The sequence below is a fragment of the Indicator indicator genome, chromosome 2, assembly GCF_027791375.1.
Source record: "Indicator indicator isolate 239-I01 chromosome 2, UM_Iind_1.1, whole genome shotgun sequence".
Taxonomy (NCBI): Eukaryota; Metazoa; Chordata; class Aves; order Piciformes; family Indicatoridae; genus Indicator; species Indicator indicator.
In genome coordinates, this window is record NC_072011.1 from 27,533,647 (window position 1) to 27,559,897 (window position 26,251).

A 26,251-nucleotide genomic window follows, 5' to 3' on the forward strand; every position below is an offset into this window, starting at 1 on the left:
AAAATGCTCATTATAAAATAAGGATTCTAGAAGCCCTCTTAATATTCTTCGAGGCCAGGTGCCTTTGTGGGCAGTGGAGCAGGCTAGCTCAGTGGTGGGGCGTGCTGCCAGCCGGAAGGAGTTTTCCCCCTCAGAAGGCAGGGACTACGCTTTCCTTGCTGCGGGAGCGAGCTCATCTCCAGAAAGGGGAAAGGAAAGGAGATTGTTCTCTCATGAAACCCGTTTCAGTGGTCCCTCTGCTTTCTCCTTTCAGGTGAGAGCCAGAACACAGAGCAGCTGTAGCCTCCGGGTGCGAGGGGAAGAGGGTGGATGAGTCGTTTTAGGTTCTCCGGGTAGCACCCGGAAAGAGGCACTAACAAGTAGTTCAAGGGGGCAGGTGGGTCACGGTGCCACTAAATGCGCAAGGCCACGCAGCTCAGCCGTTACTGCTACCCCTGCTTTAAACTTCCCGCCCGCCACTTGCGGCGCTGCTGGCTGCGTTGCCGATTCGCCCCCGCAGTTTCCAGGTGCTGCGAACACGAGAGGCGTCGGGGCGTCACGGTCTCTGCGCCTCCAGTAGTGAGGCCAGTAGTGAGGGTGGCCGCTAGCCCGCCGCTCCTCGTTTCCTCGGATTTGCTGCAGGGTCAGTATTATCGCCGGCAGCGGAGACGAATCTGCGGGACTGGTCCTACCGCTAGCGCAGTTTGGGCGGTTGTCAGGGTGAAGCAAGATGGCGGCTGCAGCGACGGAGGAGGACACTGAGCTGCGGGACTTGCTGGTGCAGACACTGGAGAGCAGCGGGGTGCTCAATAAGATTAAGGTGGGGGAAGGAGAGCTTCTTATCAGCGCACTCGTTACCCAGCGGGGAGAGGAGAGCGTTGGTTGGCTCCGCTTAACGGCCTCGCGGGGGCTGAATCTTCACAGGTTTCGTACTCTCTTGCTGCCACTTAGTGTTACTGGTCTGGGCCCTCTCGGTGTCACGGCCTGGAGCTGGCGTTTGCTCTCCCCGTGGTGCTCCTCGGCCGCTCGGCCTGGGGCTCGGCGGAGAGCGGGGTCCAGCACCTGCCTCACCTCACAAAGCTGGTACGTGCTTGACGCGGAGGCGAGGGCCCGAAGCCTGGCCGCTGTATGAGATCTGCCCGGCGACCGCAGGAGTTTAGGGATCACCTAGGAGGGGAGAGGGAGTGGAGCTTTCGGCCCCTGCAGGGAGCCCTGTGCCTAGCTATGCAGTTTTGCCCTTGTAGGTGCTTTGTCGCCGCAAGAGCTCTCTTGCAGCTGACAGGTCCGCTGGAAGCGTGCAGCCTCCGGGTGGTGTGGGACAAGATGCGTAGTTTCTCTGCTTCGGTACGTGAAGCCCCTGTTGATAATTGCAAGCAGCAATTCTTGAAGATCGCAGTTTAAACATTGATCCTCTTGAGCGTGGGTTGCTTGAGTTGTGTCTTGGAGGCTTGCCAAACCTGGAAACTCTGGGAATGCTGCCTGCCTACAGGGAACAAATAATGCTATGCTGATAAAATACATGGAAGATAGTGGTGTAGTGGAGTGTATGCTGCGTCTAAGACTGATGTAGCATGAGCTTGTATCAGAAAGGATATGAAGATTGGTTTCATGGATTCTTGTTCAAGTCAGAAGCTTCCAGCAATTATTCATGTAAAGAGCCATACACATATAGAAGCTTAAGAACGGCTGGATTCCATTCTGAGCTAAAGGAGAAATGAAGTTTGGATTTCAGATCAAGGATAGTGGTGTTTATCCACAGTGTGCTATTTAAAACATCCAAAAGGTGGATGATCATTGCTGATGTTTCAGGAACAGTTTAACGGCTGATGTGGTTAATGGTGGTGAGAATATCTTTGTGTACTTTGAAGTCCACTAGATTTTAGGCTGGTTGTTACACTTTTAACCAAAATAGCGTTATTAATAATATTGTGTTCTTGCATTTCAAATCGATAATTCTTACGTAAACTCCAAAAGTCAATGAATGTTCTTGCTCATGTAACTGTATGTTGAGTAGAGAGACCTTTTTCTAGCTAAGTTGTCAAATAGGTCTTTTGAGCCACCTGTTAATCTCTCATGCAGTGTTAGCCAGTAAAGGTATGGTGAGAAAAGAAAAGATAATTAAGAAATTACGAGACAGGTCATATGAAATGTAATACGAAAGTTTTTGTACTGTGTTTGCCAGTTCCTTGACTTTGGGGAAAAATATTTATTGTCTTCTCCCCCGTAGTGTAATGCTGGAAGTTCTATCAAATTACTTAAAATAATACTAATTGCGTTCTACTTACAAGGTTATGTTTCTTTTTAATACTTGGAGTTACTGCTAAATAGTTAGTATACCTATGGTTAAGGCTGTTCATTTTAGGAATTCATGGTGGTTTTTCTTAGCTGTGAACCTTACCTAGCACTCAAGTTCAACTGTTGATTGATAATATTGATTTACACAGTTTTGATAGTAGTTTACCGAAAGCCCATTGTCTTTCAGAAGAATTAAGGTTGAGCAAGTCATCTTAAATTGTCATATTTTAATTGAAATTGGATTATACCATGTATAAAAAAAACTGTTGTCCTTTCATTAAAATAAATAAACAGTTGTGGTCAGTAGTATTTCTTTATTTATTCTGTCAGTGTTTTCTTTTATTATGTGGTAGAAATGAATGAACGTTTACATATTATCAAAACAGTTTGTTTTATACTTAAGAATGACCACTGATGTCTTTCCAAAATGGATGAGGCTAGGAAGCTAACTACAATAATCTATTGAGATTTATTGAAGTAAATATTAAAAATACATGGTCAATGTATAGGTGAATTGGTATGAAGCGCTACAGATAAGGACAGCTCTGGAAGAACTGTAAGTTAATTTGGGTTATTTCAGTGGATAGAATGTATGGAGTTGTCAGCTAGTACTTCTTATAACATGTATGCCTAATTTTTAGAAAGAAACTTGTGATGCCTTTGTTCTCTAATACAACATAATTTTATAATGGATGACCGTTTTGTTGTGTTTGTTTCTTATTTTGAGATTACTTTCTTAAGCACATTGGTGTTAATATAAACTATTTAGATAAAACAGTGTTACTTGTGTGCCATTTTAAAAAGCTGGTCCTGATTTTTCTATTTACCTTAGAGTTTGAGCACTGGAGCATTTCATGAAGCTATACTGTGAATCTGGAAGATGTATAAACATATTTGACATTTGCAGTTGAGAATTTCCTGTCTTCTCTAGGCTGCAGTATGCATGCATGCATATATATATATATATTAAACTTGTTAATCGTTGGAATTTGATGGGTAGAACTGCTTTCTAATGAATTCTATAAATATACAGAATATAACTGGATATTTGTACATCAGTGAAAATTATCACTGATAACTGTGTGATGCATGATGTATAAATAGAGATGTTCTGTCTTGAGGAGAATGTGGTCTTTCTCCTTCCTAGGGAAGCTGTCATCAGAGCAAGCTATTATTCCTCTTATTGTGTTCCTTTGTTACGTTATTTTGGTTTGTATCTTAATCTCATTCTGGGAAAATAGGGTTATGCTACCTGAATTTTGCATCTTCTCTGGAACTTGCTGTTGCTACAAATATGAGGAGAGTTAGCATCACTAGCATCATGTTTCTGGGCACCTGGTGCTATTCTTACTAATGTGCTAGACAGCTGAGGTACCGGAAAGTAGCTAAGATCAGTGAAACCAAATTCATGTCTTATTCACATGAGTTGTTGTCTGATGAAAATACTTAGAAACAGAAGGGAAAGGGGTACCTTCCACAGGATGAGAAAGAAACCTGTGGGTTTTGTGGATGCAAGAATGATGGCTATCATCATTATCTTACTTATCGATGTCTAGCACTATTGGCATAATCCTGTTTTATTGAAGACTTAGGAAGAATACGGGTGGGGAAGATGAGTATCAGCTTTGGCCTGATTTAGTGCTAGACTATGAATAAAATATATTCGGATTATGTTGAAAAATTCTGATTGGATGAGGAACAATGGAATAAGGGGATGATATTTGAGATTATCTTGCTATAGTATGAGCAGTGCCCATCCCAAAGGACTAAGGTCAGCGTGTTGAAATAGTGTAAACCTCCCTTGTGGACACAGTATAGGTATACTTAACTTCAAACTTACTGTAATGCTTGTGGGATTGAAGGACTGAGTGGAGGGCTGCTTATCTGTGGAAAGGCTGTAGGCTGATATTTTAGATGATGCAGGTAAGCCAAAGGGAGAGGTAGGAAATACCAGTGCTGTTACCTTCTGGTGATGAGGTTCTGACCTTAAAGAATTAATTGGGCACTAAAGGAAATTAAAGTGAACCTGCTATTCATAGAATCGTAGAATCAAGAAGGTTGGAAGAGACCTCAAAGATCATCGAGTCCAATCTGTCACCCTACACCTCATGACTATCTAAACCGTGGCACCAAGTGCCACGTCCAATCCCCCCTTGAACACCTCCAGGGATGGTGACTCCACCACCTCCTTGGGCAGCCCATTCCAATGGCCAGCCACTCTCTCTGTGAAGAACTTTCTCCTCACCTCCAGCCTAAACCTCCCCTGGCGCAGCTTGAGACTGTGTCCTCTTGTTCTGGTGCTGGTTACCTGAGAGAAAAAACCAACCCCTCCCCGGCTACAACCTCCCTTCAGGTAGTTGCAATAAGGTCTCCCCTGAGCCTCCTCTTCTCCAGGCTAAACAATCCCAGCTCCCTCAACCTCTCCTCATAGGGCTTGTGTTCAAGGCCTCTCACCAGCCTCGTAGCCCTTCTCTGGACACGCTCCAGCAATTCAACATCTTTCCTAACCTGAGGGGCTCAGAACTGGACACAGTACTCAAGGTGTGGCCTAACCAGTGCCGTGTACAGGGGTACAATGACCACCCTGCTCCTGCTGGCCACACTGTGCCTGATGCAGGCCAGGATGCCATTGGCTCTCTTGGCCACCTGGGCACACTGCTGGCTCATGTTCAGCCGGCTGTCGACCAGTACCCCCAGGTCCCTTTCCACCTGGCTGCTCTCCAGCCACTGTGTCCCCAGCCTGTAGCTCTGCATGGGGTTGTTGTGGCCAAAGTGGAGCACCCAGCACTTGGACTTGTTGAATGCCATCCTGTTGGACTCTGCCCATCTGTCCAGCCTGTCAAGGTCCCTCTGCAGAGCCCTCCTACCCTCTAACAGATCAACACCTGCTCCCAGCTTGGTGTCATCTGCAAATTTACTGATGATGGACTGAATCCCCTCATCCAGATCATCAGTAAAGATATTGAACAGGATGGGGCCCAACACTGATCCCTGGGGGACACCACTAGTGACTGGCTGCCAGCTGACAGTGGCACCATTCACCACCACTCACTGGACTCGGCCCTCCAGCCAGTTCCTAAATGAGCACAGAGTGCTGCTGTCCAAGCCACAGGCTGCCAGCTTGGGCAGGAGTTTGCTGTGGGGGACAGTGTCAGAGGCCTTGCTGAAGTCCAGGTAGACTACATCAACAGCCTTCCACACATCCACCAGGCAGGTCACCTGGTCATAGAAGGAGATCAAGTTGGTGAGGCAGGACCTGCCCTTCCGAAATCCATGTTGGCTGGGCCTGATTCCTTGGCCATCCTGTAGGTGTGCAGTGATTACCCCCAAGACAATCTGCTCCATGATTTTCCCTGGCACTGAGGTCAGGCTGACAAGCCTGTAGTTCCCAGGTTCTTCTGTCCGTCCCTTCTTGTGGATGGGTGTCACATTGGCCAGTTTCCAGTCTTCTGGGACCTCTCCAGTGAGCCAGGACTGGTGGAAAATGATGGAGAGAGGCTTGGCCAGCTCATCTGCCAGCTCTTTCAGCACCCTAGGATGGATCCCATCAGATCCTATGGACTTGTGAATATCCAAGTGACTCAACAAGTTTCGAACTAATTCCACATGGATTTCAGGAGTACAACACTGCTCCTTGACCCCATCAACCAGCTCAGGAGGCCAGTTATCCTGAAGTCCTCCTGCCTTACTGTTGAAAATGGAGGCAAAGAAGGTATTTAGAATCTCAGCCTTCTCCTCATCCTTAGTTACAATGTTACCCTCCACGTCCAATAAAGAGTGGAGGCCCCTGTTTTTAGCATTTATATATTTATAAATATGCTTTTTGTTATCCTTCACGGAAGCTGCCAGTTTAATTTCTAACTGTGCTTTTGCCTCTTTGATTTTTCTCCTACATGATCTAACAACATCCTTAAACATATCACTAGTTGCCACCCCCCCTTTCCAAAGGCGATAAACCCTCTTTTTTTCCCTTAAATCCTTCAGGAGCTGCTTGCTCATCCAGGCTGGTCGTCTTCCCCGCCGGCTTGTCTTTCGGCATGTGGGAACTGCCAGTTCCTGTGCCACTTCCTGTTTGAAGTAGGTCCAACCATCCTGGACCCCGTTGTTCTTAAGGGCTGTTACCCAGGGAACTTTACTAAAGGGGTATGGCAACACCTGGGAGAAATTAACACCAACACATTAAACAAATGAGAATAGGAAAAAAAGCGCCTCAGTCCATGTTTAAAAGCCACTGCGGTGGACACAGAGGAGTGGAGCAGGCAATCACAGTTATGTGAAAAGTGATGGCAGTTGTGATACAGACCCATGTGGGGGATACCCGTCTGTAACAAATGATGTCTTTTATTTTGAACAGTTGTAATACCCACTCTTTCATGAATGCTTTGCTTTTCTTGTCATTTTATGTATGTATACTTGGGTTCTGTGGCATCAGTGGAAAAGAAAGTCAGCCTTACAACCATTTGAAATTTGTCATTGTGATGTAAGACTGAGTTTGCAAGTTGTTAGCTGTTGGTCAGAAAATTAAATGTAAACTGATTTTGTAGGAATAATACTTAACGGGTTTTTTGAAAAACTTCTGATTGAATGCTGTATACCAACACCTGAAAAAAAATGTAACTGCAGTGTCAGTAGACAGTTGTGGTAAGCATTTTACACTTCTTTTGATGGCAAATTTTTAAAATTTTTTTGCATTTACTTTTTGTCCTTTAAAAAGGTGTGCAAAGAGGGTTTTCCCAGTGGGAGGCGGCAGTTACAGGGTAATCTATGTTTAGTTACCTTCTGTAATATATATGAGAAATCCAGGGAAGTGTCCAGAGAAGAGCCACGAGAATGATCAGAGGACTGGAAGACCTGCCATATGAGGAAAGGCTGAGACAACTGGGTTTGTTCAACCTTGAGAAGCGAAGGTTTAGGGGAGACCTTATTACTGCATACAGAACATAAAGGGTGGCTACCAGGACAATGGAGACTCCCTTTTTACAAGGAGTAACATGGGAAAGAGAAGGGGTAGTGGGTACAAGTTACTCCTGGGGAGATTCTGATTGGAATCCAGAAGAAAAATTTTCACAATGAGAACAGTGTGACAGTGGAATGATCTCCCAGGGGAAATGGTGGATTCCCCTTGCATTGGTCAGTTTTAAGAGTCAGCAGGGTGCTGGACCATCTCTTAAGCTACACCTAGAAAGGCTGGATCAGATGATCCTTGGGTTTCTTCTGACCTGGTGTTCTGTGATTCATATTGTTGATATTCTTAAGTAAGTCAGTTCTTGAAAAACTTGCTTTCTTTTTGCTTTTGAGGGGAGCAGCATACAAAGTAGCCCTGCTTTTTGCAGTTTATTACTGCAGTGGCTGGCTATTTAAAAATACCAGATTGAGAATTGATTGAAGTGGCAAACTGCTTCATCAAATTATGTTGTCTATTTGATGTGTTCAATGAAAGAATTAAAGAAACTGTAATGTTTAAAAAAAATAGAAAAAGTAGGCAAGGCTTAAGCTTAAATATCCAAAATAGAAGAATTCTGATGCTTGATATTTATTCAAAATCAGTTCGGTAAAACCTTGCTACAGGAGTATTTGAATGACTGGAATCACGCTCTCTTTTCCTTGAGAAAATTTCGTTGAGTATAATCTGGTAAGAAATTGTAGGAATTTGTATATCTTGACATTAGCTTGTAAAAATTTTATTATCACTAGCTATTTGTTCATGTTTCCTGACTGCATTGTAAATAAAGGGTAGGTGTGGCAAAGCTGCCTGGAAGAGCTGGATTTTTAACTCCTGAGAACAAACTACTAGGAGATAATGTAGGTAATTTGGAATATACTGTGTATAATTTAGGAAGTCTTGTATCAAATCCTGTTGTACCCTCTCCCTTCCAACCTTGTTCTCAAACTGAAACATCTCAGCCTCAAGTTGCATTACCTGTAATCCTGAGGTCTTTATTGCACTGATGTAGATTACAATGGATGCCAAGCTGCCTGAGGAGAAAAAAATAGCTGTCAAGCCTCTTCCTGGCTCTTTGCATTCTGTTTGCATGGGGAAAACAGTGCTTGTAGAAATGCTGTTTGTTTTCTTTTTGTGTGTTTTCCTTTGGCAGGCAGAGTTGCGAGCAGCTGTTTTTTTGGCACTGGAAGAACAAGAGAAAGTAGAGGTAAGCAAATGTATTTAACACCTTTAATACTTTCTATTTGTGAAACTTAAGGAGAAAATTTTGTATTATTGCAGAGGAGCATGATGCTTAACACAAAGCAGGACTATCGGGATGTTTCCTGATATTTAGAAACAGAAATTGTTATATAGCCTTGTGAAACTGTAGGTTTAAGTAAGTACCTCTGCTGGTTTTATACTGCTTCTGTCTAATTGACCAGAATAACTAAGGATCTTTCTCATCAAATACTTTTTTTTTTTATGTTAAATCTAATTGACTGATCAAAATTGGAATAACAGCTTTTGAAATTTAAAATATCATAGTGAGGCATCCTTGACAAACTTATTTTAAAAGCAATTAAATATGCAGGAACTTGTCAAGTACACTAATGCTTTTGGTGTTTCTCGTAAGGATGTTTTAGGTGTACTGTAGAGAATGTGTTTGTATTTGAGGAGGGATTTTGAATTAAGAGATGGACTAAGTACTGATATCTTGACAATACAAGAATATTAAGTGTATGTGATGTTACTGTGATTAAGTAATGATACTGCTGTGGTATGCAGATGCTAGTTTTGTGACCCATTCTGATGGCATTGCCACATTGTGATTTTCCTAGAACTAGATAGGAGAGAGTGCTCTATGTCCAGGCTGTCTGTTTCAAAAGAGGGGAATGGATAACTGTCCTATATTTCTCCTGGTTACATGGTTGTCCTCTTTCTGGAAAACTGCACAACTGAAACAGGCATTATTGTGACATTAGTGTTATATCAGTAATTATTCTATGATATGAGGTTCCATATTCCAGAAATGTAACATAAAATTGCTGAAGACATAACAGCAGAACAGTGGCATCTTTTATGAGAAGCTTCAGTGTATTATAGAGTATCCAGAGAACAACCTCCCAGACCATCTATACAGATGAAGAGAGATTTGCTATGGCTGATCTCAGCTCACCTTTTTTCCCCCCAGGGTTTAAATGTGTCATAATGTTTAAATTTTACATTACAGAGAACTATACTGACACTTAACCACTACTCTGAATTCCTGCATCTTAAGCAGGATATATTTCTGGGTTTTGTGAAGTGCTTTCTTGTGTTAGTGATAAACACCTATAGCACATCTTTCGCTGAATTAGATTTTTACTCGGGGTATTTTGATATGTTATGAATGGCATTCAGAATTTGGTTTGAAAAATCCCACAGTAATTTTGACAAACACAAACAATGAGAGTTGAAGAGGGCAAGTCTAACAAGCAGAAGAAACATTTTTGTGTAGTACCTTTTAAGATGTTTTAATTACTAGACTAGTATTGATTTGTGAATCATTAGTTAGAATGGTCCACACATTGTCTCGATGGTTGTAAGTTCCTATTTTTTGAAAAATGGGACTGAATTCCCTTAAATAAACTTGGCACTAAAGTAGAGGAGCAATTTGGGAAATTAGCTACTTAATTTGTTAAGCATTAAGTAAAAAAGAAAAATCAGTATGCTATTGAAAACCTTAGTGAAATTACCTCTGTGGCTTTTATAATAGAAATACTGAGACAGTTTTAATTTCCCTAAATATGTACAGCTCTGCAGCTTTTACTTGTAGGTAGTAGAATTAGCACAAAGGTAGATTTTGAAGAAGTGAATTACATGTGCCAGGCATGATTATGGAACAGTGTACAGCAAAACACCAACTTGCTCTTGTTTTTAGTATCTTGCTAGTACAAGATTGATGTTAATTACTGTTTGGTTTTTGCTTTTTGACAGAACAAAACACCTCTGGTAAATGAAAGCTTGAGAAGTTTTTTAGGTACAAAAGACGGTAAGTACTTTGTTTAGTATACTTCTCAAAATAATACAAATAGAAAACAAAGGATTAGATCTCAGGATCATTAATTAACAATGCAGTCTTTGTGACATAAAGGATGCTTTTGTTCCTGCCAAATAGATGGAATTCTGTTCTGAATGAACAATAACTATAATTTTTGAAGTTGGTATTGCTGAAGTTTTATTTCTAACTGAAGTGACTAATGCATTTAAATTAATATTTCATGATGAGTTATGATTATGCTACCTTGGAGCTGTTCTAGACCAACAGAAACAGTAATCAGGGAAAACTTGCTGTAGAGGTACAGTAGTGAATGCATACAAGAGAAATGCCAAAAGGATGTCTTTAAAAGAGCTGAATAGTTAAAAGAAAGTACACCTGAATTATGTAAGCCTTCTGCATTTATCTTTCTGCAGTATTGCTATCTTAATTTTGATGTGATGACTGAGTTTCAGATGAGATTCACATTAGCTATGTGGTGGTAGTTTGCTGAATGTCTAGGAGTGTTGAATCAATGTAGATGTTCATACTGAAGCCATGTTAATGTTAAAACTGAAGTCAGACTTGTTCTCATCTGGTGTATTTTTACTCTTCCTTTGTAGGTCGCTTAGTTGCAGGTCTTGTTGCGGAATTTCTGCGGTTTTTCAATCTTGATTTTACATTGGCTGTTTTTCAGCCTGAATCAAGCACAGTAAGATATACTGGTTTTATTTGTATGCTACACTGATTGTTTGGAGTGCATGGCAATAAATGCAGAAGCAATAGTAGATTTAAGCCACTTGCTAGTGCTTATTGTAAATACTTATTTTTTTTATAGTTAGTTTGTAAAAGGTAGTTATTGCCATAAAGACATGTTCCAGGAAAATGTGCTGATACGAGTGAGCACTTCCTTTGTCAAAAGTCAATGCATGAAAATATATGTTAATTTTGAATTACAAAGTTAATAGTTTTTGTAAAATCATAACAGTATATGCAGCACAATATTCCTGCAGCGTTTTTTGCCAAGAATTTACTATGTCATGATACTAAGTTAATTTTATTACATGAAAATTAAAATAACATCACTAGTCTGTTCTGAGAGACATTTCAGTGAAGCAAAGGCCCTTGTGCAGATGATAGAATGGTTTGAGTGGAAAGGGACCTTAAAAATCATCTACTTCCAACTCCTCTGCCATGGGTACCTTCCACTAGACCAGGTTGCTCAAAGCTCCATCCGCCCTGGCCTGGAACACTTCCAGGATGAGGTATCCACAGCTTGTGAACAGTCTGTTCCAGTTCCTCACCACTTTCACAGTGAAGAACTTTTTCCTTACATCTAATCTAAATCTACACTATTTCAGTTTAAAGCCATCATCTCATGTCTTGTCACTCTGTACCCTTCTAAAAAGTCCTTCTCCATCTTCATGTAGGCTTCCTTTAGGTACAGGAAGGATGCTGTAGGGTCTCCCCAGAGACTTGTCTTCTCCAGGCTGAACAACCCCAGCTCTCTGTCTGTTCTCATAGGGGATGTGCTCTAGCCCTTTTAGCATCTTTGTGAGCCTCCTCTGGACTTGATTCAACAGATACACATCCTTCTTGCACTGGGGGCCCCCAGAGCTGAAGGGAGTGCTCTAGGTGGAGCCTCATGATAGCATAGCAGAGGGGGAGAATCACCTCCCTTGACCTGTTCGTCATGTGTCTTTTGATGCAGCCCAAGATAGGGGCTTTCTGGGCTGCAAATGCTCATTGTCTGCTCATGTTGGCTTCTCATCAACCTACACTCCCAAGTTATCAATCTGTTCTCCACCCAGCCTGTATTTGTTCTTGGGATTGCCCTGACCTGTGTGCAGGAGTTTGCACTTGGTCTGCTGAACTTCAAAAGTTCAAGCTTGTCAAGGTCCCTCTGGATGGTATCCCTTCCCTTCAGCATAAAAACTGCACCACACAGCTTGGTGTTGTCTGCAAACTTGCCAAGGGTGCACTCAATTCCACCGTCAGTGTCACTGACAAAGATATTAACTGGTGTCAGCCACAACACTAACACCTGAGGAATGCCAGTTGTCACTAGGCTCCACTTGAACATTGACCTGTTGACTCCCACTCTTTCAATATGACTATCCAGGCAATTCCTTATCCTCTGTCAAATCCATGCCTTTTCAATTCAGAGATTAGTTTGTCATAGGGAACAGTGTCAAAGGCTTTGCACAAGTCCAGGTAGATGTCATCAGTTGTTCTTCCCTTATCCAGCAGTGCTGTTACCCTATTGTAGAGGGCCACCAAATCCATCAGGCACGATTTGCCCTTAGCGAAGCCATGCTGGCTGTCACCATTCACCACCTTATTTTCCATGTGCCCTAAACATAATTTCCAGGAGGATGCCCTCCATGATCTTTCTGGGCACAGACATGAGACCGAGTTGTCTGTAGTTCCCTGGGTCCTCATTTCCCCCCTTTTTTAAAAATAAAGGTTATGTTCAAGGGGAAACTTCACTGGACTGCCGCAGCTTCTCAGATACCGCGCATTGACTTAGCCACTTCATTCACCAGTTCCCTCAGGACCTGTGGATACATCTTATCATTGTGCACTTTCAGGTTCCTTAGATGGTCTTGATCCTGATCTTCTCCTACAGTGGACAGTTCTTAATTATCTGAGTCCATGCCTTTACCTTCTGGGCAATATGGTTGGTGAAAATTGAGGCAAAGCAGTCGTTGTGTACCTCAACCTTCTCCATATCGCAGATAACCAGGTCTTCTATTTCCTTCTGGAGAGGGCCCATATTCTTCCTCGTCTTACTTTTATCACTGACCTTATTTAGAAGCTTTTCTTGTTGCCCTTGGTGTCCCTGATCTAATTATATCCAGGGTTTTAGCTGTCCTACCGTGAATCCTGGCTGCTCAGACAATTTCTTTGTATTCCACCCAGGCTACTTGTAGCTTTCACGATCTGTAGGCTTCTTTTTTGTTTTTGCATTTGTCCAGGAGCTTATTGTTCTTCCACACAGGCTTCCTGTCTGTTGTTGCCTGACTTCCTTTTTATTGGGATGAATTGTACCTGAGCTTGGAGGAAGTGATCCCTGGATATTAACCAGCTTTTTTGGGCCCCTCTTCCCTCCAGGGCTTTGTCCTGTGGTACTCTACTGAGGAGGTCCATGAAGAATCATAGACTCAGTCAGGGTTGGAAGGGACCACAAATTTCAACCCTGGACTTTAAAAGGGCCAACTTTCCCCTCTTCAAGACTCAGAAATATCCAGTGGACTATGGCTCTGGAAGGAAGGGGGGCCCAAGAGAGCTGGTTGGTGTTCAAACGTTACCTCCTCCAAGCTCAAGAGAGTGTATTCCCTTGGAAAAAAAAATCAAGTAAGGCAAGCAGAAGACCTGCTTGGATAAGCAAGGGACTCTTAGTAAAACTCAAAACCAAAAAGGAGGTTTACAATATGTGGAAAAAAGGACTGGTCAATTGGGAGGATTATAGAGATGTAGCCAGAGAATGTAGGGATGCAACAAGGAAAGCCAAGGCCCTCCTGGAACTGAATCTCACCAGAGGGGTGAAAGAGAACAATAAGAGTTGTTTCAAATATATCAATGAGAAAAGGAAGAGCAGGCAAAAGGTGGGCCCACTGCTGAATGAGAGGGGAGATACAGTAATTGATGATGCAGAGATGGCAGAGTTGCTGAATGCCTTCTTTGCCTCAGTCTTCAGTCCTAAGACCAGCCCTCAGGGAGCTCAGTCTCTAGAAGCAAGGGAGCAGAACTGGAGAGATGTGGTCAGTCAGGACAGAGTTAGAGATCTCTTATACCATCTGAAGACACACAAATCCATGGGCCCTGATGGGGTGCATCCACAAGTGCTGAGAGAGCTGGCTGATACTGTTGCTGAACGTCTCTCCATCATCTTTGAAAAGTCATGGAGAACAGGAGAGGTGCCTGATGACTGGAAGAAAGCAAATGTCACTCCAGTCAAGAAGGAGGACCCAGGCAACTACAGACCAGTCAGCCTCACCTCCATCCCTGGAAAGATGATGGAGCAGCTCATCCTGGAGGTGATCTCTAACCACATGGAAGACAAGAAGGTTATCAGGAGTAGCCAACATGGATTTACGAAGGGGAAATCTTGTCTAACTAATCTGATAGCCTTCTATGAAGTTATGACCAAGTGGGTACATGAGGGCAGAGCAGTGGATGTCATATATCTTGACTTCAGTAAAGGTTTTGATACTGTCTCCCATAACATCCTCATAGAAAAGCTCAGGAGATGTGGCATAGATGGTTGGTCAGTGAGGTGGATTGAAAGCTGGCTCCACAACAGAGTTCAGAGGGTCATCATCAGGGGCACAGAGTCAGCTTGGAGGCCTGTGGCAGGTAGTGTTCCCCAGGGATCAGTCCTAGGTCCAGTTTTGTTCAATATCTTTATCAACGACCTGGAGGAGGGCCTTGAGAGTATTTTGAGGGGAAGTGTCACTAAATAATAATCAGGGTTCAAGATGACCTGATGCCCTTTGCAGTATTGTCATTCTGAGGTTATTCCAAGTAAGCCAGGTTGGCTATAATTTGCTAAAATGTGAAGTTCAGTTTTTAAAAGTATATTTTTTCTGTAATTTTTTTCCTGTAATTTTTTTTTTTTGTTGATCTTGAATTGCTTGCATCCCTGTTTCTGTCCAAACCCATGGGTTTCTAAAATTAAACAGGAATGAAAAAAAGAATTGATCTATGCCAGTGTACTTCTGTATGCACAGAAATGGGAACTCTCCATCATCTCTACAATTTTGCTGAAACCACTGGTTAGATGTTCTAGGAGCCTCTTTTAAATGCAGTGGCCTTAAGTAACCTGACTGCATAAATCTTTAAATCCTGAAGCCTGCTAATGATGAATACTTCGATATTTAAAGCAACTTTCTTTGGTCTGTGTTCAAGTACATATCGGAAGTAAACATTGCAATGCAATATGCAATCATTACTTTAGTCCACGTGCAGTAGTCTTAATTAATCACTCTCTAGTCAAAATATTGCTGTGTTAAATAAGACTGAAAAGCTTTAGTAGTTGTTGTTTTATTTTTTGTCCCCAGCTAAATGGCCTTGATGGTCGAGAGAACTTAGCTCGAGATTTGGGTATTATAGAAGCTGAAGGTACTGTGGGTGGTCCCTTGTTGTTGGAGGTTGTTAGAAAGTGTCAACAGAAAAAGATTTCAGGCAGTGGAGAAGTAAGTACTGTTAACATAATTTCTTTCTTTGTAATTTTCTATTGTTTTTAATATCAATGATGAAAAAAACCCCTGGAATTGAGAACACTTGGGTATTATTGTAGTATTATACTGGTTTAAGTCTTTGTTATGTTATGCCTCCAATATAAATTACTAAAAAATAATACTGAAAGATAAAGATTATAACTTTTCTATTCTTTTTAATGCTACCCTAAATACTCTTTACTGTTATTCTGTGACAACATAGTAACACACAGTGAACCCATATAAATGACATACAACATCTGATTTATAGTGGTTTGATAACACTGTATCTATTTTCTTTGTCGTACTTCTAATTTTAATATGACCTACAAAGCCTAGAATTGGTTTTGTTAAAAACTTTACATATGCTCTCAGAATAGATTTATTTAAAACTAAGTATGTGAAAGTATTGAGATATCTGAAGGCAATGACAGTAATGTTTTAACAGAACATGTAATTAAGTTGTTAAATGAAATCCAGCCAATGGTATTTGATTAGTGTGTTGTGGCTTGAAAGAAAATTCTCTACACTCAAGATGCATTCAGTACCCCAATGAAAGCTTAAATTCAGAAGTAGTTGTCATAGACTTCCTAACATAGCATTGTGTTGTTACAGGTTGCATACTGTGTGAGTAGCAATGCTAGCCTTGTTTCTTGTAGGGTGACAACAGTAAATATATTTTTAGTAAGTGTTTATGTGAAACTTCTTAGGTGGCTCCAGTGCTAAGTGATGGCCTGTGCCCTACATCAAAATCATCTGATGGAAAATCAAGTACACATCCTATACCAAATAAGGTAAGATTGTTTACATATAATGAAAAATTTACATAAGGGTCCTCTCTTACTTATGCATGTTATGAAACTGCAGATATGATGGCATTCACTTAAAATGTCTGCAAAGCCTGTATCTTTTCAGCTGAGACCCAGACAGGCTGTAACTGACTTGTTTGTTCATCAAGGAGATGTCTGCTGCTTGGGATTGATAAGGTTTTAGGATACAACTGTCTTTGTGTTGGGACCTGTGGCTTCTTTTCTGTGTTTTTCTGTTAGCATAAAATCTATAGCCTCTAATACTTTTACGTTTGACCAGAACCAGTCAATGGGTTGAGAATTATGGGAAAGTGTAGGGCATGGAAAGGGGCATGATTAGTTAAGCCTCTTTTCCCCAAGAAACTAGCTACCCACTATACCCAGTTAAAGCAATACAACAACAAAACACAAATCAAATCAACCAAAAAACCTCACAAAGCCAAACAAGTGAAAACCCCAACTAGCAATAACTTAGTAATGAAAACTGAGAAATGTAACATTTCATGGATTTTGTTGTTAGGGAGAGGTAGTAATAAGGTTAAAAGTAAATTAAATGACAGCTCCGTTTGAATCATCTTAATTTTATTCCAATTCTTTATTTTTTTGGCCTGAAAAACAGAATGTCATTTGGAAAAGCAAGCTCCATTTCAGGATTGGTACTGTTTTCCAGAAGTAATATTACAGTATCACAGTATATCAAAGGTTGGAAGGGACCTCGAGAGATCGTCGGGTCCAACCCACCTTCCAGAGCAGGATGACTTAGGGTAGTCTGCACAGGAACACATCCAGGTGGGTTTGGAAAGTCTCCAGAGAAGGAGACTCCACAACCCCCCTGGGCAGCCTGTTCCAGTGCTCTGTCACCTTCACTGTAAAGAAGTTTCTCCTTATGCTGAGGTGAAATCTTCTATGTTCAAGTTTGAACCCATTGTTCCTTATCACTGTGTACCACCAAAAAGAGCCTGGCCCCTTCCACTTGACACCCACCCCTCAGATATTTATAGACATTGATCAGATCCCCTCTCAGTCTTCTCTTCTCAGGACTAAACAGCCCCAGGGCTCTCAGTCTGTCTTCATAGGGGAGATGCTCAAGTGCCCTAATCATCCTCACAGCTCTCTGTTGGATTCTCTCCAGCAGGTCTCTGTCTCTCTTGAACTGGGGAGCCCAAAACTGGACAGAGTATTCCAGGTGTGGTCTCACCAGGGCAGAGTAGAGAGGTAGAAGAACTTCCCTAGACCTGCTGGACACACCTTGATGCACCCCAGGATACCATTGGCTGTCTTGGCCACAAGATGTACTAGTTCGTAGATGCAAAGCTTCTCCTATTGACTGACTTCAGATTAATGATTATGTTTGGGACTGGGCCAGCCACAAATGGTGCTGGGCTTTTTTCCAGTGTTGATACTTAAATCACAATAAGTATATGGACATCTGGAAGTGCTTCTAGAATTTATTTTAAGGTCTCAGTTTTAGAGAAGCTACCAGATAGGAACATTTAATTCTGAACCAGAAATATTAAACTGTGGTAAATGATCATTTATTGAACTGTATTTCCTTACTTTTTTAAGGAGAGTTTTGTGCACTGTCAGAACACCATAGTTAAGAGTTGAATGCTTATGGCATGCAGCAGCAGCCAAGGTGGTGATAAAAACGTTTTCATTTACTCTTTCTGATGGGATGAAGTTGCAAGTAGAATGTGATTTCTAACAATATGGAATTTATGATCAGGTTTTTTGTATTCTTTGTACACATCATCTGTGACAAGTAAGTCATAATTCCATTGCAATAGGAGATTAAACATGTTATGGAAATGCTTTTTGATAATATATTGCTGAATCTTCTGTGAAAATATATTTACCTCAGAAACAGAACACTGGTTTCTGGGTGGATGTTATAACCCTCATAGAAACAGTAACAGCTGTTGGTCAGACTGCATACTCCTCTAAGAATAAGTAGCGGATATCTTAATGAGACCACAGTTCTTGGATGTATTTTTTTTCTTGGTTCTCTCCTTGACAAAAGCAGAATGGGGGTGTAATTTGTGCAACATATTTGAAATTAAAATAATGCAGGAGGAGAAAATTTTAACCAGTGTTGACTAGAGTAAGGTTGGAGTAACCTGGACAATCTAGACTTCCTGACTTGAAGCTTGAGAGCCTCTGCTGGTTTTTCAACAAACCTGTAAGCTGAACTGTTTCTGACTGTGACTTGACAACATACATGTAAAGTAGAAGGGAGTATGCTAGGAGACACCAAGACTGCAGCTCTTGGCAGCAGTAAAGAATTACCTTTGTTTAAGTGTAAGTGTGAAACTACACTCTGACTTACACACCATTAGCCTGAAACCTAAGGTAGATGTATTGCTCTCTAAACACTTAGCCATGGTTAACCTGGAAGCAGTTACTTCACTTCAGTGAAACTTCATGATGTATACATTCAAATAACAGCCACATGTTGTGCTTGCAGTTTCTTGGATGAGATAGCAGCTCAGGGCTTGGAATAGAAAAGTAGCTGTAACTTCACTTTTACTCCAGTCAGAGTATCACTAAGCTCTTCATTTTCAACTGGGATAAGAAACCAAAATACTATTGTAACTACTGCTTACAGGTATAAGTACTTTTTCTTACCCTAGAAGAGCTGCTATCGGTAATTAAATGTGGTTCTGTGAGTGAGACAAAATGACGGAAATCACCTAAGATTTTAAAATGCAGGCCTATAGGAATATCTGGACCAAGAAATTTTGCAAAGGTACTACTTGAACATGTATTCCTTGATGGTAAAGTTAGCGTATGGAATAGTCTTTACATGCTCAAGTATCTGTAGGACTGAGCCATAAGTATGATACAAGGACTGAGAATTGTGTGCTTTTGAAGTATTGCATTTGTGTCATTTTTGGTTTTAGTATTTGGAAGGAGTAAGTGTCATTAACTGCAGTTGTCTTCTGCTTGCTGCTTTCAAACCTAATGTATTGCAGATATTGTCACTTAATGTAGAAGTTAGAGCAATTTGCATGAGTTTAAACTGATTTCTTTTGAAGACAGTGGCTGTAACTAGCAATGTCTGTTTATAAGCAAGTTGCAAAACAACACTAGTAAAGCATCACATAACTTTCAGACTGTACAACAGTTTGAATACAAAGCTAGAAGATAAGAATCTGTAAATTTCTGTATCTGATGACCAATATCCTTTAAAATTGATTGTTTTTATAACATGATCTAGGCAGCAAAGCAGTGCAGAGGATGGAATAAAATTTTTAATGGTGTCAGCAATAAATCTATAAAGTATAAACACAACTTTTTTTCTCATGTGATTCCTGATGATATTAATGAATTCCTGAGAAGTATTAATAAATTTGAGCTGTATATTACATATTTATATTACCATTTAGAGTATTACAAAAAATACTTAATCCTTTCAGTGAGGACTTTTGTCTGTATCTTTTAAGGCTGCTGGAACGACGCAAAGTGATACAAGTGTCTCTTCAGGGGAAGCAAGCAAAAGCAGCGTTCATTTTATGCCTAATGAAACAAAGCTAGATCCTCAACTAGAAAACAGAGATTTAAATACCAAAGATACAGGGGGGGAGGAAGATGATGCAGAGGGAGATTCTTTTTTTGATGATCCTATACCTAAACCAGAAAGAACTTATGGCTGGTAAGTAACTTGGATGTTCTGTTTAATGTAGGTGTATTTTGTCCTCAGTATGCTTGCAGACCTTGGAGAGCTAGCTGATGTTTGATTATTTGTACTCATAAATGTGTTTAAATCTGTTCTGTGTCTTTTTTTTTCCTAAAATGTGCGTTTATACGTTTCTGTGATTCTATTTTTTGAAATACACAGTGACATCTGAGATCTCTTTGATTTACCATGGGTGGAAAAAACGTATTACTTTAAGGTGCATCAGTTAGACTATGTAGTATCCCCAGCCTATTTCCTTGGTGGAATGAATATGTATGAGACACAGACATCACCATTTTTTTCTTGCAGCAGAACTGCAATAGTGATCAGTACTAAAGCAAGCAGTGACAGTGATTTCAGTATCTGTATGGTTTTAAGGAGTACAAAAAAGATGTTGAATGTGTAAACTGGCTCCATAAACTGAGAACAAGGAAACTTTTTTTCAAAGCTGAGGGTTTCCTCTTCACATTGCAGTGCCTTTTGTGTGCAGTTCTGTTTTCACTGAAGTGTTATTTCTGCATATGCCAATTTTGCGTATTCTTCTGAGGCACTTTTAAATTTTTTCATCGAGAGTCCAACGACTGAAAAATACCATTTAAACCAAGAATTAGTGACTGAACTGTACAGCAGCTTTGTTTATGAAACTGAAAAACCCATCTTTGTGGTGTCATGTATTATCTTCGTGAGAAATACTGCAAGGTCATTTCCTGGTGTTCTGCTGTACTTGCGTAATTGGAGAACTACCTGAGCTCAGTAGAGGATAGAAGTTGCAGAATCATTTGTGAGTCAGTTTCACAGTAGTTCCTCTCATGTTGGCTTTTGATGTCCATAGTAGCTGGAACAACAAACTATTTTGTATTATCACTACAGTAAGATGCCTACTTACTCTGTCAGGCTCGCTCTGGTACAGCACCAGCAATTATGCCAGTTAAACCAGATCTGTTTTTAGTATAATGGACTCTTTTAGAAAGATTGTTTAAATACGTTTTTCAGTAAACGTGTTTAGTTGGAGATGACTTTTTTCCCTGGAAAACACTGTACGTTAAAAATAACCTTTCTATAGTCTTTCTTTGTAATTTTCTCAACTGGAAAGCTCAAGATTTAAATCTGTGTTTGTTCCTACTTGCTCAAGAGCTCATTTAAGTAGCCTTTAACCAAAGTCTAACTATCATAGCAGTTGGTTGTGTTGCCTTATAATAGGTTTCAGTGATAAACTGTAAACTGGAAAAGACTGGAAAAACTTCTGGATAATAATGCTTACTAATTTCTTATTGTTCAAGTGTTTTCATATGACAAGAAGGGAAATTCACTTTGAAGTTTAATAAACTAGATTTCTTTCAAAAAAAAGCACCAAAGAAAAAGACTGTTAATCAGTAAATAAAAATAGTTTGTTTTGTTTTTTCTTAGTAGAGAAACTCCCTACAGAAAAATATTTCCAAATTGTGTGCCTGTAGTAGAGTCACAGTTCATCAAGTGGTAATTTGCACCTTGGAATGCTGTAGCGATGTAAATGATAATGTTCCATAAAAAGCTTTACTGAATATATGAATAATAAATGAGATGGCAACTAATTGTAACTGAGCTGTCTCTTGAGTCTTTCTCTACCTTTCTGCCACCTCCTCTAGAGGAGAAAGAACATTCTTCAGGTGAAATCCCTTTGTGGTATATTGTGCTGGTGTACCTGTGTCCTAAGTAATGAGTAAGTAGGAGAGGCACCAGCATTGCTTGCAAGCTCTCAGATCTCTGACCCACTGTTTTTGAATTGTTCTTAATATGTGATGCTGTTCATTTTATTTTGGTACTATAGATGTAATTAAATGTTGTCTCTTATTAATAGGAATGGGATCACAGTAGCAGATAGTTCTGGTAATACTAAATATTAAAATCTTGATACCTTTTTGATGGTGTTTCTTTATCCTTTCCTAGCAAGTAATATTTGAACTCAGCATTTTAAATACATGAACAGATTAAGTAGTTGCCAAGTGAACTTTGACATGTAATGGTGAGATCAATCTTGCCACTAACTGAAAGATTTTCTTTCTGTGAACTGACTGCTCAGGATTAATAGACACATAGGAGGAACAGAGACAATCTCTTCAGGTGTAAAACTAATTCAGATGTTGATTTACATGTGAATCTTTCTTCTTTTGGCTGCTGGGGATAATGAAAGGCCCCATGATAAAAACAGTGATGCTGATGAAGGTGCAGAAGCTTTGTCTGTGAAAGAAGGCAGGCAGAAGTCTTTGCATAGGTGAGAAAGTGGTTTTCTTACTGAATGTCTTGCTTGACTTTTTGTTCCAATAAACTACCTACGATTCTTAAGATTGCAGGATGAATAGTGCTTTCTTCTGGACTCTTTGCTGTAAATGTTGCTGTTCTGGTTTTATGACAATTTAGTAAATAATAGGAAAGTCACCACAAACATTTTGCAGGTCTGTGGAGTACTTATTTGCTCAATTTGTTTTGTTTGGGGTTTGTTTGTTTTGCTTGTTGGATATTTTTGGTTAGGTTTGTGGGTTTTTGTTTGTTTTGTTTTTTAGGAAAACTGAAGCTAACAAAGCAGGAAGTCTAGCATCCCTTTCTGATGCACCACCTCTAAAAAGTGGGTTAAGCTCTCTGACTGGTGCACCTTCACTAAAGGAGTCTGATAGTAAGTTTTCACAGGTCTTTGCTTTGGTGAATGTCAGAGATCTTCTCCATAATGTAATGTATGATCTAGAGATTCAGATGCAAATATCCGTGTGTCCCCCTCCTGGTTTTTTTGTTTTGTTTTTTTTCTATTCAGTAATTGCATACTGGCTTTGATATATTATGTTAGTGTTGGAGCATGTTATGTTTTAGAGCATGAAATACTCACCTACACTCACTTTTTTCTGTGTATATAAAGCGGTTTCCAGGAGTATAAAATTCTGCTGCTCAGTTTAAACTGAAAACTTCCTTCTTTTGTGTTGTTATCTTACCTTATTTGCAGAAGTTCTTTAAGGTTATTTACTTTCATGCTGTAAAACCTGGACCTAAATACTGCTACTTGTGTTTTAAAATGTTAGCAGAGCTCAAATTTGAAAATAGCATTGTATGGTAATTGCATCAAAATTATGTAAAGTTATTGTAAAAGAAGACTTCTTATAAATGGTTGATGGGTATATTAAAGTGGGATCTTAGAGTCAGAAATCAAGTTTCTGGTGTAATTGCTTTCGATTTTTTTCGTTACAGATTTGAATAGAAACTTTGTTTTGAAAGACCTGCGGTTGGTGAATGCAAAACTAGGATCACTAGAACTAGGCAAGTAACTGCTAAACATGAGGCAGCTCTGGTATTTTTAACTGTAAGTTCTGGCCCAGCTTCTTAGAGGAATCTGAGAAACTGAAATACACGCATTGAACTGAAGTCTTCAGCTTTAACTTCTCTCACTATTTAATACCATCAGGAAAACTGATGTCTTTTATGTGAATTTTTCACTTGTACAGCAAAAATGGTATTAATTCCATGCATACATTTGCTAATATCAATTGATAAATTTTGCTGTCTAGGTTTCTAAGGAAAGAAGGTATTATATTTGTGGAAAAAGATAGCCAGACAAGTCTTGCTGGTTTCAATGGCATGTCTACTTGCCTTCCACACCTTTGAAGGTTGCCTTGTAAACTTTAAGAGCAATATGAAGGTGATGTGGTTTAAGAAATGACAGCTATGTTTTGAGAGAGAGCTGATAAGTATTTCAATTTTGTCTTTTTGTTTCAGGATGTTTCAGCTCAACATCCTGAAAACATGTTTAATTTTAAAGCATTTTGTGTAAATGAGGTCGAGCTTTATGACCAAGATAAACAACAAACTTCTCTTCCTAATCTGTGTAAATAATTTAATGTACTCCCAGTTTTGCTGCCCATCAAGCCATGTATTTTTTGTTGTTGGTTTTTTTTTTATTTCCTGAAGATAAAACTTGTTTGATTAATAACTTTTAAAAATTTAGGAAACGGAGATGACGATGAGTATGCTGATGACTTCAACAGGTAAGAGAAGGACGATTCTGTAGTAGTATAAGATTTCATGCATTCTAAACCTATCCATTAGCATATTTGCAATATTTTCATATCTCAGCTAGTCTCTATTGCTGGAGTCTGTCAGTATTTCTGAACTCCTTTAAATTTTGCTTTGCTGTTTTAATAACTGTGGTTAAAAAACACACACAAAAAAAAGCAAAACCAAGCAAACAAAACCACAACAAACAAACAAAAAAAAGCCACAAGAACATAAAACAACCAACAAAATAGAATCAAAAAGATCCCTTTTGTGTAGTGCATAATCAGTTCCTTAACAACATAGGGATAACTTTTAGGATGATATGTTGTTGCCTTTTTGCAGAATTTTTGGCTTTTTCCTAAGCCATGCACTTAATGTTTTAACACTTTAATGATATTAGTGAATATGCTGTATGTTGAAATACTCAACTACAAAGTAAGCATTGTGAATAGTAAGTAATAAATATTTAACAGCCTTTTCCTTATGATGTGAAGGTATTGGTGTTGTAAATTGCAGGATTAAGGCCTGAGTATTTGTCAGTATTTATTCTGGCTTCATCTCAGTAGAAAGCCTTTAGTTATTATGGGGCTTCAAGTAACTTCTTATTTAACTTGCTAGGATGTGAAATGTCAGTCAAATGTCATGTATGAAGTGAAATCGAATGTAATAACTGGATGTTCAAAGAGAAAGTATTATTTCTACTTCCATGGTTTTCTTTCTCTTCAGTACTAGTCATCGCTCAGAAAAAAGTGATATCAGCATTGGTGAAGAAATAGATGACATATCTGTGGGAACAGAAGAATCAAATGCCAGTGATAAAGTATGATTCTTTTTGACATTCTTCTTATTTTCACTTTTTTAACGTTCTGTGAAGGAATATGCTGTTATTATAGGTTCCTAGAATATGTGTTAAAGTTCTATTATTTTATGTTTTAGCACCTAGTATTCCTGCCAAGTTAGATCTTATACTGATTAAAAAAAAACAAACAACCCAAACCTCAACAACAACAAAAACCTACAAGAAACAAACAAAACCACAAAACAAAGGGCTCCATAATTTTTCAGTAGCACAACTCATGGTCTCTAGGCATGTAAAATATATCTGAGACTGGTTTAGTATCCAGCAGATGAATGTCTGATCCCAGAATGTTAAGGGTTGGGAGGGACCTAGAAATGTCATCTAGTCCAACCCTCGTGGCAGAGCAAGATAACCTAGGACGTGCAGGACTGCATCCAGGTGGGTTTTGAATGTCTCCAGAGAATGAGACTCTACAACCTCTCTGGGCAGCCTGTTCCAGTGTTCTGTCACCGTCAGAGAGAAAAAGTTTGTTCACATGGAAACTCCTATGCTTCAGCTTGCACCAATTGTCCCTTGTCCTATCATTGAGCATCAGTGAGAAGAGCCTGGCTCCATCCTCTTTACGCTCACCCTTCACATAAATATTCATAAACATTAATGAGGTCACCCTTCAGGCTCCTTTTCTGAAAGCTAAAGAGAGCCAGCTCCCTCAGCCTTGCCTCATAACAGAGATGTTCCACTCACCAATTGTCTTTGTGGCTCTGTGCTAGACTCTTTCAAGCAGTTCCCTGAGGTCCTTCTTGAACTGAGGGGCCCAGAACTAACTACAGTATTCCAGATGTGGCCTCACCAAGGCAGAGGGGCAGGAGAACCTCTCTTGACCTACTGACCACGTCCCTTCTGATACATGCCAGGATGCCATTGGCCTTCTTGGCCCCAAGGGCACATTGCTGGCTCGTGGTCATCATCCGCCACGACTTCCATGTCCCTTTCCCAAGAGCTTCTCTCCATCAGGTCATCCCCCAACCTATATTGGTCCATGAGGTTGTTGATGCAAGACTCTACACTTGAGATTTGCCTGAGCAGGAGTATGAAATGTTAAAGAATGCAAGCCAAAAGGATGGGATGGTGTATATGAAGAACTACAAGAAATAATACTGTTTCTATGATTTCTGAGCATGTAATTTCATTTATTTTTTAGCTTGAAGTCATCACGCAAGACCTTACCATTTCTCAGTTAAGTGATATTGCAGATTATCTAGAAGATGTGGCATAGAATTGGACAGTAAAAATGTTTCATTGTGCTGGACTAGAGGACTACTGTGGACTGTTAATTTCAGACAATCACTTTTTGCTGGATAGTCCACTCCCTACTTGTGCCTTGTTTCAAAAAGACTGGTGGAGAAGGCTTTTAAATATTAACAGGAACTAAATGAAATTGTGTTTTCCCATTTGAGTCTGATACCAGAATTATTTTCTTCATTTGGTTCAGCCAAAACTTTTACAGCAGGAGA

At 40.0% G+C, this 26,251-nt stretch overlaps 1 protein-coding gene across 1 annotated transcript; it reads left to right on the forward strand.

Annotated features, from left to right (window-relative positions):
• The first annotated feature begins 709 nt into the window (after window positions 1-709).
• Window positions 710-26,046, forward strand: CEP43 (centrosomal protein 43). Its single transcript, XM_054396077.1, has 13 exons — window positions 710-799; window positions 8,370-8,423; window positions 10,175-10,229; window positions 10,838-10,926; window positions 15,278-15,412; window positions 16,147-16,230; window positions 19,689-19,897; window positions 22,092-22,172; window positions 22,462-22,571; window positions 23,135-23,203; window positions 23,889-23,928; window positions 24,665-24,758; window positions 25,939-26,046. Exons 1-13 carry the CDS (start codon window positions 710-712, stop codon window positions 26,011-26,013), a joined length of 1,185 nt encoding a protein of 394 aa, XP_054252052.1. The 3' UTR covers window positions 26,014-26,046.
• The last annotated feature ends 205 nt before the right edge of the window (window positions 26,047-26,251 follow it).